This window comes from Oreochromis niloticus, linkage group LG10 (assembly GCF_001858045.2).
Source record: "Oreochromis niloticus isolate F11D_XX linkage group LG10, O_niloticus_UMD_NMBU, whole genome shotgun sequence".
NCBI lineage: Eukaryota > Metazoa > Chordata > Actinopteri > Cichliformes > Cichlidae > Oreochromis > Oreochromis niloticus.
In genome coordinates, this window is record NC_031975.2 from 10,885,794 (window position 1) to 10,900,897 (window position 15,104).

The window sequence follows — 15,104 nt, forward strand, 5'->3', positions numbered from 1 at the left end:
GGTGCCAGTGGTGTTCCTGCCAGTCCTTTGTTCTCAGAAAAAATGCCAGATGAGCTGCGAGCAAAGTTCCCACTAAAGGATGTCTGGCTTTCTAGGGAAATCTAATCAAAAATATGGACATCAGTAGCCAACTGGAGTAATGCTGTAGTGCTCTGGCAGTGATCCTCCTGTTTCTCCTGGGACAAGGAAGCAGATACCCGTCTGCCGGGTTGATGCCCTTCCATGGCCCTGTCCAGTTCTGTTCATGCAGTGCCCGGTCTTCTGGTATGTTCTTTGTATTTTTGAGACTGTGCTGAGAGATGCAGCACATCCAGAGGTTTGGATGTGCATTTCTGGAGGAGTTGGACAACCTGTGTAATCTGAATCTACTGCAGGTACCCTCTTATGCTACCACTAGTGACAAGGGCACTGAAAAGAAGCAAAACTGGAAAAATCACTCAGGCAGGTTAAGGGCAGTGCAGTGGTTTGTGACCACCTCCTACTAAACCATTCCCTTCTGCGGTGAGGTTCTCTTGTTGTTGCCTCTCCAGTGCACCTGTTGTCACTTTCATTTGCACCAAAGCAGGTAAAATGGACCCACAAGGGTTTTTGTTTCCTAACTGGATAGATTGATACCAGTTTAACAAGCTTGGTTTTATATTGTCAGTGTTCCCTTTGTTTTGTTAGCAGTATGCATATAACCAGCATTCACTCAGTGAATGCATTGTTTCCTAATGGAAACAAGCTGGATGCTAAGCTGAAGAGCAAACAGCTAGCATGTCTTTCTGTTATTCTAAGTAATATGCATCCTGGCAGCATCTATGGGATGTTTTAGCTGGACAGGATGCAAACAGATTTTTCTTGAATATTTATATCTGATGACGTATATGATGCAAAACTAGCGGTAAAAGCTGTTAATGTGGTCATAAAGTGGTTTAAGCCCACTATGCATGCACTTATCAGTAGAGGCTGAAGAGGTACAATCACTATCTATACAGAGTGATTATAATATTCTGTAGATGCTTTATTGCAGTACGCTTGTATCTGAGCTGCGAGTTGAAAACATTCAACAACAGTATTTTTTTGCAGCACATGATGTCAAAAATCCTATAATTACAACAACCGTGTGAAATGCAGTCTGTATTTTTTTCCCAATTAATACCCCAGTCTAACATGTCTAACAATTCATGTGCTGTTGAGCACAGGCTCAAAAAAAGAACTCTATTTTTAGACGCTTCAACAGAAAGATGTGAAAAGGTTGAAAAGTCTGCAATTCAGTTTTCCTCAGCACTAGTGGAAAGAATAAAGCAGCCTAGGTTTGGAAGCATAAGTGGAAGCATGTCAAATAAAAGGCCAAGTCTGACAACAGATGTTTTAGGTCATAAGACGCAAATGCTACAAGAAACTGGAAGTCCTTTATAGAACAGTAAGCACGTACTGCATAACCACGGCTGTCTGCTTTTAAAGCACAAAATAGGAGTGTTTGATTAGATTTCTGGTGCTATCCTTTATAAAACCATTATGGTTATTTGACCTTTCAGGATGCTGCAAATCAAAAGATTTTGTTTTCTTTTTTTATTTGGACAGCTTGCTCCTTCAAGGATTTTTAAGCAAGTTAGAGCATGTAGGTTATAGTGAAGGGCACAGCAGAAAGCCCAATCCTGCAATCCAGTTTTCACTTTTATGTATGAAAATGAAAGGCGAGGGTTGCAGACAGACTTGCAGTTACACTTTCAGGATCATATTTCCACCTGAATAACAGCAGGTTTGTGTCAGAACGATTTTCTGTCAACACAGTAGGGCAGCACAATTAAAGAGAATTTCTATTAATGTCAATTCAGTATAATTGTGTCTAAAAAAATTCAGCCTATGGTGTCTTTCTGAAAGTTAGTCACCCGGCACTTTGATCCTGTAGCTCACAGATGGTCATGGAAAACATTTATAGTTATAGTCAGACTGTCCTATTGGCTTTTCCTCTAAGCAGGAAAAGGAGAGGTGACTGCATTGCACAAACTGTCATGGCTTACTCAACATCTCACTACAACTGAGACTTATCGCTTATTATTTTATTTCACTGTGTTTTCTCCTTTGTGTCTATAAAAGATATGATGAAAATAAGTACAGAAAAAAAGCATTAAGCAAAGAATATATTCACAAATCAAATGGAAAATTAAAGATATTAAACATAAACAAGCAAAGAAATAAATGAAGAATGAAATGGAAAGTAAATAAATAGGAGGAACTAAAAAAAGATAAAGTAGCAAATCAAACTTCATGACTTTATTATTAAAGCCAATAATGGCATTTTCAATTTCATGGAGTTATTTATTGTATCAAAAATAAATAACTTATACTGATAAATTTGCTACAAACTACCTCCTCTCATGATGAAACCAAGTTATCACTTTATCTACCATCACCATTAATCAAATTATTAATTAGCAACTTTCTTAGCAAGTTTGAGCCATTCAAGCATCACTAGCGAAACATTAAATACTTGTTTTTGTGTGGTTAAAAACACTGCTGTAGGATGTTCATGGACGGAGCCTGTCAGTGCTGTGTGAATGGCTTATTTAACAAGTCTAAAATACACAACAGTTACAGTATAGATCAAAAGTTTTAAAGATTCAGTGTCGTCATCTTGGATTGTTAACCCAGGGTTGGTTTGCACAGTAGACACCAACTTGTGTACAAATATTTCCATTCACACGCCGAGCTGCGGTGAAACTGCGACACAAACTGTGCCTGAGACACAAACTGGAAACGGTGAACATTCACCTTTAAACTAAATCAGCACCTTGTACTATTGCAAGCGACAGCGTTCCCATTTTTAGGCTGCATTGCACTTTTCACAGTTGCGCTACCATTTGGTGAGTAGTTTGCAAATGTTTGCAGACAAGTCCAGGTCTTTGAAATCTTCGATGCTGTGGACCCAGTGGAGGTGGTGAGTGACAGGAGAATAGTGGCTAAGCTCATCCCTGTTGGACAACATCTCCCACCCCATGCAGGAGACTCTAACAGCACTGAGCAGGCTGCGGCACCCACGATGTGGGACGGAGAGATTCCACAGGTCTTTCCTTCCTACTGCAGTCCGAGTCCACAACAAAGTCTTCGTAACTGACCAAACACACACATCTGCACATGTGCAATAACACTAAGTGTAATTTAGTATTTTATTCTATTCTATATAGTATGTTATTCTTTTTATCTTATCCTATTCCACTGTCCACTTTCTGCTGTGACACAACAAATTTCCCACGTGTGGGACTAATAAAGGTTTATCTTTACTTCTTATCTATGCAAACTACAGGTGTATCTCTTTGTTATCAATTTCATCTTAACAGCTGCCAGCAACCACTCTCTAACTGTCTGACGAATACTCTATTTTCTCTCTCGAGTGGTTAGTGGTTGCCAGGGGTCACTGACTGATCTCTAGGCCTCTGCGATTGGGGCTTTAGCAGTCGATTTCACAGCAGCTGCCGAAAACCTAAAGCAAGCACTCACTGGTTACTAGATGATCACTGACTGTGGAAAACATTTCACGTACTCCATTTCCACATTGTCACTGTGGGTATGTAGCATGCTGATGTTAGCGTTTAGCTCAGCGGTCTCACAGGGCCGTTAGCATGTCAGTTATTAGCAGCAATTTAGGCTCTCCACGTGCTTAAAAACAACTTTTTTGCAGTAAGTGTATTAAAAAATAATTCAAACATTGTGCTTGTTATATTTTCTAATAACAACTCTCTTTGCAGGATCTAATCTGATCTGAAATAAACTGCATTCTTACTGCTTAACTTGTGTAGACCTGCTAGTTTACTTTGACCTAAAAAAAACCCCCCAAACATCATTGTAAATGTTTGATAATGAAGAAAATCGGGCTGAATTCACAGCGTGCACATTTTAAATGATTCCCATGTTATGACATTTAAGCTTATCATATTTGTATCCACATTACAGTCTGCATTGTTGCACAATTTGGCTCAGCTGACCAACCACAGAGAAAGCACAGGGCATGATAGAGACTGAAGGCTGAGTAGGTGTTTCTCCTCCGGCAGTGTTGTTGAATGTTGGCTGGAATTCCCTCTTCTCTACAGATTATAGCTTTATAAAGGCACACATTTTCTTCCAGTGGGTTAGCCCCCTGCAGGTATTCATTATACACAAAGAGCCAGGCAACACTCGTTGGATTAGCTCTAATCTGAGAAATAAAACTGGAGATTGCCCACATGCTAAACCATGACAGAAAGAAATTTGCAGCAGCAATAAACACACATGGATTGTGGCTACTGGAGTATTATGTGGATGAACATACTTGAATGTATTTCACCTCCGCATCTTTTGCACATGCTGCAAAAACACCAAAGACCACAGTTATAATAGACAGAGTAATGCAATATACTCAGTTTAAAAAAAGTAGAGTGAAGAAGTTATAAATGCACAATTTACAAGCTCTAACTAATGTATTGTAAAATATCAGGTGAAAAATGTTTCACAATAGAAAGCACTGAGAATAGGCTCATCTATCAAATATAAATAGAAAACAAATGGGCCGCGAATTCTTTCTTGTTTAAAAACACAGAAACACTGGAGCAAAGATATGATTTTTTTTCCCTCTTTACCTTCAAGACTGAACGCTCATACAACTAAACAAATTCATGAAAGCAGCTTCTCTAAATTATTCGCTGCCCCGCTGGCATCTTTGGTTTTCTTGTGCATTATTCTGTGACGTGCACAGCTTGTTGTCCTTGAATAATTTCAGGTAACATTTAACGAATAATGGCAGAGATTTCAGAGGTAGCCATGCTGAAGGACGTTGTGTAAGGCTGCAACGAACTGCTGCAGCATCACTGTAGCTTGTCAGTAGTGATCACCGTCGCTGTGTTACAGCGCTGACATGTAAGCACATTCTGATGCACAGGATGAAAGACTAACTGCACATCTCCAGTGGCTTGCCCCCAGAGCTATCCAGCACTGTTCTGCCATTTCGCAGCATTATGACCGGCCACGGTCAACTGACTAAGTTTGAGCAAAACAACAAATAAGATTATTTCTTACGATCGCGCCGAGCTCATTCGTCTGAATACTTACAGCTCTTTTCAAATGATTGGCAGGTATGGATTCAGTCAACTGATATTTAAATGCCTCTATTGTAGTTATTTAGCATTAGCACTCCCTCGTTCAATAGAAACCTAATGCATTTGTGCTGCATGATGGCCCATGACTCATGTCTTGCCCCACAGCAAAGGACCCTAAAAGCTCTTATTAAACTAAGATTTAAACTATTCATGTGAGTGAAAGTGCTTAGAAAACCATATTGTATGCACCTGAAATGCCTCTTCAGTTAGATAAAATTTTTCTAAAGACATTATAAATGGCATGAAAATGCCATGACAAATCTGACGATGAGTACTTGTCAACTTGGCACAGGTCATCCAAACTGACAGGACTCTGGCTGCAGTAGCAGTAACTCAGATATTTTTATCAGTGCATCGTAATAAAAGGACATGCTTTTGGATAAGTGTCTCTTTTTTGTTCAAGGGCTCCCAAACCGAGAGATTCCATTTAAAGCTTTCAGACACAAACATCTGACTGGCCAAATATGTAAGCAAAGGTGGCGAGTGCGTTTTTCATGGTGAAGTTTTAATAATTGAATTCAGACTTTCACAATGACGCTTTGAAGCCAAGAGTGGAATGCTTTGTCCTCAGATGATCAGTGACCTCACTGCTATATTTTAAAAAACAGTTTCTATAAACATTAATTATATCTGTGCAGAGTATGGCTTAACATAGTAACTATCATGAAGCACGCTCACCCACGGGCCAAATGATTTGACAACCCTGTCTCTGATGCGCGTGCATCATCCATGACTTGTCTGTTTAAATGAGTACTCAGAGTTATGATGAAGATTGTTTTGTATTGCTTGCTCACATTGCAGCATGTTTGTTTTGCTATAGTAACTTAAAAAGAAAGAAAAGATTTGTGCCAAATGTTTAAAACGTATAATGCTCTAATAACTTCAGCTACACAAAGATTGGAAGCAGCAGGGGCACAGCTAGCTGTGCTCGGTGTAGCACGGATATGTGTACTGCTCAATAATTAATTAATTAAATATGGCATCAGATCAGACAAGCAGAAGAGTCAGGCTCATTCCCCTTTACAGCATATCAGCTGATGTATTACTACACTGCATGCTGGGCGTGCAGTGCGATTCGGGTGCTTCCATCTGCTCACAATTGTTCCACATCTGCAAGCTGCTTTGCAACCCACCTCCACCCCAGCTCCTCCATTTCTGTTTTCTCTGACTTACTAAATGTCATATCTGTTGTCACCAGTGCCTGCCCAGTTCCAGTATAAATAACTGTGTTTAGAAATATCAATCTTCTTTTGCCTATAGTGATCCAAACTGAAATATGTTTTCATTTGTAGCCTTGCAGCTCCATGGACATAACAAATCTACAGAAAGTTTCCATGCCTAGCCAAGAAAAAAAACATAATGTGTTATTTTTACTTTTTTTTATGAATTAATAAAGCAAGATATATATATATATATATACACACAATGTTTCTGCTAAGCTCAAGCACAAAGATTTACTGTGCAAACATGAAAATAGTTCTGATCTTTTCATCAAACTTTAAACTTCAGGAAAGAAGTCAAACAAGCATAAATCCCACATCTGTGAAATATTCCTTATATTGAAGAGCTCCTACTATTATAAACATTCAGAACACATACCCAACTTAGAACAAGGTGACTTTCACACCAGGTGATCCTTTCTATTCAAAATAAACACTGGAAGTTGTGTGCTGTTGTTCCTCCCCTGCTCTCCCTCCTCATCATGTATAAGAAATACAAGGTCTGGTACAGATGAAGCCAATTTAATAGATTTTACTATGTTTTAAATAATGTCACGAAACTTTCCAAGTAAACGTGGATATAAATTTCAAATGAACTGCACTATACAGTTAATGGGAATTTAAGGTGGACTGATTCTTTTCTACTCTACCTGAGCACGCACTTTATACAACATCCCTCATTCACCCAAGCACTTTTTTGTATGCTTAAGTGCGTTCTATCTAACTTTCACACTCCAATGGATGCACTGGAGAGCAACTTGGGGCTAGTATCTTGCCTGAGGATACTTGGCATGCAGACTGGAGTAGCCATGGATTGAACCACCAGCCTTCTGATTAGTAGATGGCGTGCTCTACCTCCTGAGCTACTGACGCCCACTACAGCATCATCTGAATATGTTTATCTTACCAAACCGCATGTTGCCATTGAGCACTTTCACAGACACAAAAACAGTCTGATGGAGCTCAAGCTGTAAAGATACTTTTTGAGTAAAAAGAAAGAACAATGTAAATATTTTCCTCCCAGTTATATAGACTAATAAAACTATACCAAATGCCCATGTCCAGTCTCACTGTGATCTCCTCTTTCTCTTATTTTTTTCCTCTTACCACTGACCAGTCACGACCTTTCCCTGAGCTTGGTTCTGCTGAGGTTTTTTTTCCTGTTAAAGGGAGTTCTTCTTTCCTACTGTCACTAAGTGCTTGCTCATAGGCTATCGTTGGATTACTGTATAAAGCAGTGACTTGTGATTTGGTGTCATGTAAATAAGGAATCAAAATCAGTTTTATTGTCAAAGTATTTGAACACATACTGGCCTGGCTGTTTCTTTGCTCTCAGTGAACAAAGTAGTCAGCAGACCATACTGACAACATGTATAGCACATTTATAGTGCAAGAGTGCAGAGTGTGTTGGAACAAGTTGTGGAATAAATAAGGGATGGATTACTAGTTACTATAAAACAATATATAAAAGCTGAATTCAATTAAATTAACTAAATCAGTCATTACTATAAATGAATAAGGTTTGCTGTGATTTGATGTTCTTTTCCTGGTATAGCCTTCTAAATTGGAAAGTAGATCAAAGTCTGACTTGTTCCAAAAATACATCCTGTCTTAGCAATCAAGTTAGAGTGCATAATCTAAATAAGTAGACGGGGTAAAAATAGCAACATTGGTGCTAGAAATTTTATTTAAAAACATTATCTTAAAAACAAAATCCACACATATAACTAAAAAAACAAATGAACATTTTAAGGTGTTTTATAAATAAACATGCATCTGAGACATTGAAATAATAATAATGGTATTTCACTACATGATTAATGTGGCTAAAAGAATTCAAATTCTCAGTTCTAATCAGTTTTATTTATATGGCGTCGCATTACAACAGCAGTCACCTCAAGGCAGTTTCTATTGTAAGGTAATGACCCTACAATAATACTGAGAAAGCCCCACAATCAGCTGACACCCTGTGAGCAAGCACTTGGCCACAGTGGGAAGGAAAAACATCTTAGACACGATTCAAGATAACAATATTATCATGACATCTGTATGAAATTTGAAAAGAAGTGATTATAATGTCATTACTCACATTTAGCAAATTAATTAGATTCAAAATGTCAGATGAAAAGGTGAGCTGTGAACACAAAACAATCACAGAGACATATACAATATTATGTGTGCATTATTAACCCAACATCAATATTTAGCTCTTTAAATATCACATTTATTGTTAATACCAGTTTACAAAAGTAAAATATCCCAATTTGGATTTGGTGAGTCAAAGTATTCACTGCAGCGTCAACAATGCAGAAGAAAAAGAAGAGCAGGAGGAGGAGGAGGAGGAGATCTGGCTGCATGAACTGGTCTGTGGCGCATTAGTGGAACTGTACATTGCCTACACACTGAAGTGCTCTTACATTAGCCTCTGTCTGAGCAGCATCGCACTGGTTGAGTCATAGCAGAGGAAGGATAACTAGCCACAATAAACACTCCTAATAAGAAATACAGTGAAATATTGACAGCTTAATCAAAGTTTTCTTAACAATGCAGTCTTGAAAATGTATGCTGTTGGTGCAGAAGCACAAAATGCGCTTTTACGGATCACTAAGAATTGTCTCTTCATTCACGTGCATTTAACACTCGTGTTAATTACTGCGAGTTAGGGAAAGGCTAAACACTTCAATTGATTAAACGTTAAATAAATGCTTGCCTGTCACCACATGCAGAAAGTATAATCCCCACACTCATTTAGCTTAACTCTCCTCTTATTACCCAGCCAAGCTGTCAGGTCTGTCTCCACTGTCTGTTATCCCTGCCCTGACCTCAGTCTTAATGGATATAACCTTCCCATTTCTGCATTTATGCACACAATCAGTCCTGGCCCGCGGCAAGGTGTCACATCAATACATCCTGCAGCTTCACTCCAGCCACAAATTGGGTGAGATAATAAACACAACAGCACAGTGAGGTTCTCTTTGTCGGAATCAATTCAGTCAAGTTGCAATGGCTGGAAATTGTTTGCTGCAATCGATCATTGGATGTTTACAAGTTTTGTTGTTTGTTAACTTTCATATCTGCAATGTAAGCAGCAAATGTGATATTTGGGACAGTTGGAAAATCAGCCATATATAAGCGAGGAGGGTAAAGACAAGGAAAAAGAAAGCTTGGTGAGAATTGATTTTTCCATACTGGATAGCAAACAGACACACACACTATTGCGGGACTACAGATTTCCACCTATTGATCCACACTGCCAATAACAGAGACATTTGCCATTAGGAATTTGCGACGGTCGTTACAGACTGACCTAGATGGAGGTCTGTAGTGTTGTCCTGCTTTTTTTTTTTACCACTCAGAATCAAAGCAAACACAACAAGTGATGAAAGCAAAAAGTAATTGCTCAGTTTCTTTTTATCTTTCAATTGTTTTATTTAAAGAGAGAGCTATGTAGACGGTCTCAAGGATCACAAGAAATAAGCAGATTTAAAATCTCAGTCATATCAGCACTTGCTAATATTATCAAAATTGACAAGGCTAGCTGTAGGAAAGCACAGCTATGACTAATGTGTAATTCTTGCCAGAATAGAAATGTGTCAAATCATAATCATCACATTCATTTGCTACATCGACACCTGCCAGGCAAGCGGGGCATTATGCAATCCAGACTACTATAATAAGAATTGTGTAGTTTGGTGCATTTTCAAGCAAATTCCTTAGTCACAAACTGGCCTGGCTGGTCTGCATAATGAGCTGCTCACTGGTCTTTTTTCAACAGGAGAGCACTGAGCTAAGCTTGCACCTTATCTGGCTGAAATTAATCCTCCTGATTATCAGCTTTTTTTTCTTCTTATCCTTCAAGAAAAGCCTTAAGCTTCTTTCAAAAACAATGAGTTCAGGTTTAGTCAAAGTCAGTTGCGGCTGTGGACAAACTCTTTGCAGTTTGTGCTTTAGCCCTGATCCGGACAAGCCGAGCGTGTAATATTCATCTCTTCCTCCACAGCAACTGCTGAAGTGCCCTTGAGCTGAGCACTGACCCCACAGCTGCTTCAGTGTAATTGCTCAGCAGTTGACAGTGCAAGGTTGTAGTCAAACCGGGCAGTGTCAAGGTGTGAGCGTGTGAATGTGTGTAAACCTGCATCCGCCTGCAGCTTCTCCCCAAGGCTGCTCCAATCTGGACGTCGGTGAGTGCTGCTAATGCTCACCACCAACCACATGACCTCAACAGCATTTAATATGATTGAGAGCCTGGGATGCAGTTGTGTTCATGCCCTTTCTTTTTCTTTTCTTTTCTTTTTTTTTAGCCCTACTCTCACTTTATTAGGTTCCTCAGACATCTCTAAGGCAGCTGACAGAGTTTGGAGAGCTGCAGCTGATCCTCAACCGTGATGTGTGAAGCAAAGTTGGTGAGACAAAAGATAACAAATTAATTCTCCAGACAGAACTCGGTGCCCTACATGGCAGTCGAGGGAATGGTAGACCAAATATGAGACCTTCTTACACTTTGCAGCTTACTATTGAGTGCATCATGTTTGCAGAGATGACTACATGGATTAGAGAATGTTACAGCTGATACTGTGGGCTATTTATCCATCAGAGGGAGAAAATAGAAGAGTCTGCAGCACTATAAAGCTAGTAGACACTAATGTGATATTTAAAGTCGCTATAAAAGGACAAGTGACATTCAAACTCCCCCAAACATTAAGGGAGTGGGATGGGTGAGTTTGCAAAGGGGTATACCAGCACATAGATAAACAGAGAGTGCACATTTCATCAATGTGCATCATAAAGAAATGTGTCAACATTGTTAAACTCCTGTAAAGTGATGTCTCCTTATTCACCTTTGTAAATACAGCTCACCTTTTCTTGTGTTTTCACTTCTATTTGTCTGATTCCACAACTTTTTGTTTTACAGTCACAACATTTTAATGCCCACTCTTCCATATTCATTTTTCGCACAGTCCCTAATGGAAACCCTTCATCCTATACTCCAACAAACACGATGGCAGTCCTTTTTGGGGGGGTTTTCCTGCGCACTTTCGAGCACATTCATCCAAGTTCTGCTCATCAGCTTCTCTGGAATTACTAAATTAAAAAAAAAAAAAAATCACTGTTTGGCTAATTACGGGCCATCAAGCTCCATAATCCAGCTGGTGAATTTTGGATGCCATGACTGAGGAGTTTGAGTATTAAGCCAGACACTTGGCAGGTGTCTGTGTTTATTCATACGCCATTTTCAGCTCATAAACATCTGTGTCGTTTTTTTGAAATGGCCTACCAATGAGACTATTAGAGCAAAAATGATTTGATGTACTCCGCATGTGTTTGACTGTTTGTTTTTTTGTTTTTGTTTTTTTGGCCCTGAACTTGCAGCACTTTTTATTCCAATCTGAGAAAAAAATAGTACTAAAACAGGAATGTTTCTTATTGTTCTTGTGCAGACAAAGGCAGTGGTACAGTGCAGAACTACTCACAGGCATGTGTGACGGAGAAACTGTTGGAGGACTCCAGGTTGTCAACATTGTAATTGAGGTGGAAGGGTTTCTCTGTCACATTCTGGTTGGTGTTATACAGCTGGACAGCAAACCTGAAGGCGCTGTGTTCCTGCACTGTGGAGCGCATGAACAGTCCGCCTACGGGAAACAAAATGTCACATAAGACAGCGCTTTAATTAGTCCATCCCCAGCATGCATAACCCTGCGTTTGCTCTATCTCGAATCCCACTAAAAAGGACGGCAGGGTGACTGCGTGATCGCATTATATCAGAGGCTCGAACGTGAGTTCATTTCAATGGAAGAAACCAAAAAAACAAGAAAAAAAAATGTGTAATACATTGTCACACTAAATAATGCGCCATAATTCTCATTTTGACAAAATTATATAAACTCATTTTTTTTAAGAAACCGCCCACAGAGACGCGCAAAATCCCAGTTTGGGTTGGTGAGAAGTGAAGTTGGCAACGAATTAAGCAAAAAAAAACCAACAACAACAACAAAAAAAAAAACCTCAAGCAGTGACTGATTGAGATTTAAAGAGTGGTGTCCTATTTAGACTGTGGTAAATGTTTTTAAAATGAATATGTAGTCAGTGCATCCCATTGAACTTACCGATGTTGATTTGGTTTGGAAAGCCTGCCAGCGAGTGCCCCAAAGAATTGAGTAAAAAAAGGACTGCCGCTATTGTGCGATGCCACATTTTCTCCGAAAACTGGAATCAGCTCCTGGTCTGTGTGTGACAGAGAGAAAGAAACAGGGCGAACCATGTACAGGGGCTTGTTCGCAAAGAAATCCACAAGATGCGGCAGGTCTCTCTCTCTTTCTCTCTCACTCTCTCACTCACTGTGTGCACCCACGTTGAATTTGTGCCAGCGCAACTGCAGCGCCAGCCCTCTGCTGCTGCTGCTGCTGCTGGAAATCTAAAGCCAGTGTTTTATCTCAAAGATGGAGGTGGTGGTGGTGGAGGAGAGAGGGGGGGGGAGAGAGAGAGAGAGAAAGCGGATCTACGGGTCCCTACTGTGGATAAAGACCACTGAAATGGGCCAGGGAGAGTGAAAGAGGGAGGGAAAGACAGATGGGGAGGGAGGGGAGCCGGGGTGTCGGGGGGTTGGGGTGGGGGGTAGACGTTTATCAAACTTGGTCTGACGTTGAATTATAATAAGAGCGGCCTCCCGTCTTCCTCCGCACGTCACTGCAGAGTTGGTGTGTGAGGCGGTGCAGTGTCTACTGGCTTTGGTGTGTGTGTGTGTGTGTGTGTGTGTGTGTGTGTGTGTGTGCACACTGACATGCGGTCTGTATGGATCACCAGTATACTGCTGACTTGTGCATGTGTGCATGTGCTATGTGTGTGTGCATATAGGCCATGTAAGCATGCTATCTATCCATCTATGGTATCCCTTCCTATTGTGTTCACATGTGTGGGAGTATGCATGCAGCATTAGTCCAGCACAATAGCAGCATAATCCGAGGCTGTCCCCTGCAGGTGTTTGAGAGCAGGAACAGTAACTGTGGGCACTAATGCTCTGATTTATCACTGTTTAATCACCGGCTGCCAAGGTGCCTAACTAATGCTATATATTAGAACCCTAATTGACTTACTTGTGTTAGTGATTTGGATTCCCGCTCATTTTTTTTCTGCGAAAGTGAACAGCTGATGCAAAGGGGAACAACGCAGAAGCAACAGCATCATTTGTGGGAGGTGATTGAAATTAGGGTCACTTAAGATAAAATCTAAATGAAAAAGGCAGTGACAGAAGCATAAAGTAGCTCATATTTTCTAATCCATCACTGACACACAGGAATAGGTCCTACTAGCATCAGCATATTTACATTTTGCAATTGAGTGCACATTACTGAGATATGCAACAAGGCCATCTCTTCTGGTGAAATGTCTGTGCTCCATGTTTAATGTTCATTATTATGCATTCAGGCAGCCCGTCTTACGCTGGTCAGTTCGAAGAAAGTATACTGCACTAGCTAGGAGGACTCTGACTCACACAACACAAAATATGATAAGATGCTGCAACTTTAACTATTATACTATATTTATTTTATCGAATTCACACCAGTTTTTGTCTTTTAAAACTGCCTGTATCTCAGACAGACAGTAGGGGGGAAAAGGGAAAGCATCAGTTTAGACAGCTCTTTGAGCCCCAGTATGTTGGTTCAACATGGTCCTTCCAATTACTTCACCATCCGCCTCGGCATAAGCCATGACAGAAATGGGAATTATTGACAAGGGAGAACAGTATCACGGCACCAGCGGGGGAAACCTGCAGCCATAGCCGGGTTATCACTGGCCTTAAAACTTAATGATGTCAACAAACCCACTGCTAATCTCAAACATGCTCCAGTAATGAAGACAGAGTTCTCCTAAAGCAGTTGTGCTTGATTTGGAGTTAACTCTGCTAATGCAATGTTACTTCTTTTAGTTGTTTTACTGTTTCTCATTTAGAACATCACAGCTCCATTCACTACCATCTAAATCAGTGTTTGCAGCATCTATGGTTTTACCAAATATTAAAAACACACAGTAAACAACTAAATAGCTGCCTTTTACAGATTTCTTTCATTTCTTTTATATTACGATGCTGTGCTGTGTAATTTCTTTCTGCACTGCACACTGCAGCACCCAGCACGAATGTGATTTTAATCTATTGGAATAGTTATTGAACTCTTCTGCCTGAACTTCACTCCATTTAATCATTTATCTATTTAAAGACATTAAAGTTAAATGGCTTAGGATTAGCTGAGCAGCAGAATGTGTTCTATGTGTGTACATACCGTGTGTGTATGTGTGCACCGAGGCTGCAGAAAGCATTAAAGCTCCCTATTTAGACTGCTGCACAACCAGCACTGCAAAAAAAAGAAAGAAAAAAGCAACAGTGTCTGTGCTTATTGATCTGGATGTGATTTAATGCTTGGCATACAACTACGATCTTTAACAGGACGCAGCGAGAACAACTGCACTATAATTAAGTTCAATTTCACAAACAGATATACTGTCAGTATAGCGTGACCTTTTTTTTTTCCAGATATGCGGCAGTGTTAGTGTGTCATTTGCAAAAATGCATTCACTGCCACTTGAAAAATTATGCAATTAGTTTCAGTCCACTTAAGCATGAACTCAGATTGAGTGAAATTCTTGCAAAACACGTACCCGTCCAAAGTGTTGGTCTATCACCAGCTGATGGGCACAAAGGGCAGCTTGTTGTGCAAATCTTAATTCTTCATGCTGTTGAATGAACGGGGTAAGGGATCCTGCAGAGATTACTGGT

At 40.0% G+C, this 15,104-nt stretch overlaps 1 protein-coding gene across 9 annotated transcripts in view; it reads right to left on the reverse strand.

Annotated features, from left to right (window-relative positions):
- The window catches only part of LOC100697557 (glutamate receptor 3), a 76,829-nt gene extending 64,044 nt beyond the window's left edge, over window positions 1-12,785 (reverse strand). For 3 of the 9 annotated variants that reach the window (XR_003221997.1, XR_002063550.2, XM_005472003.4), the window contains exons 1-2: window positions 12,439-12,785; window positions 11,806-11,964 (exon numbers count right to left, since the gene is read on the reverse strand). Coding sequence is in view for 6 of the 9 variants with exons in the window: in XM_005472003.4 (XP_005472060.1) it covers window positions 11,806-11,964; window positions 12,439-12,526 (247 nt within the window). In the remaining 3 variants the exon portion in view is untranslated. The remainder of the gene's footprint in view (window positions 1-11,805; window positions 11,965-12,438) is intronic. The other 6 variants (XR_003221996.1, XM_005472004.4, XM_003456854.5 and 3 more) reach the window with 4 other exon arrangements.
- Between the last annotated feature and the right edge of the window lie 2,319 nt (window positions 12,786-15,104).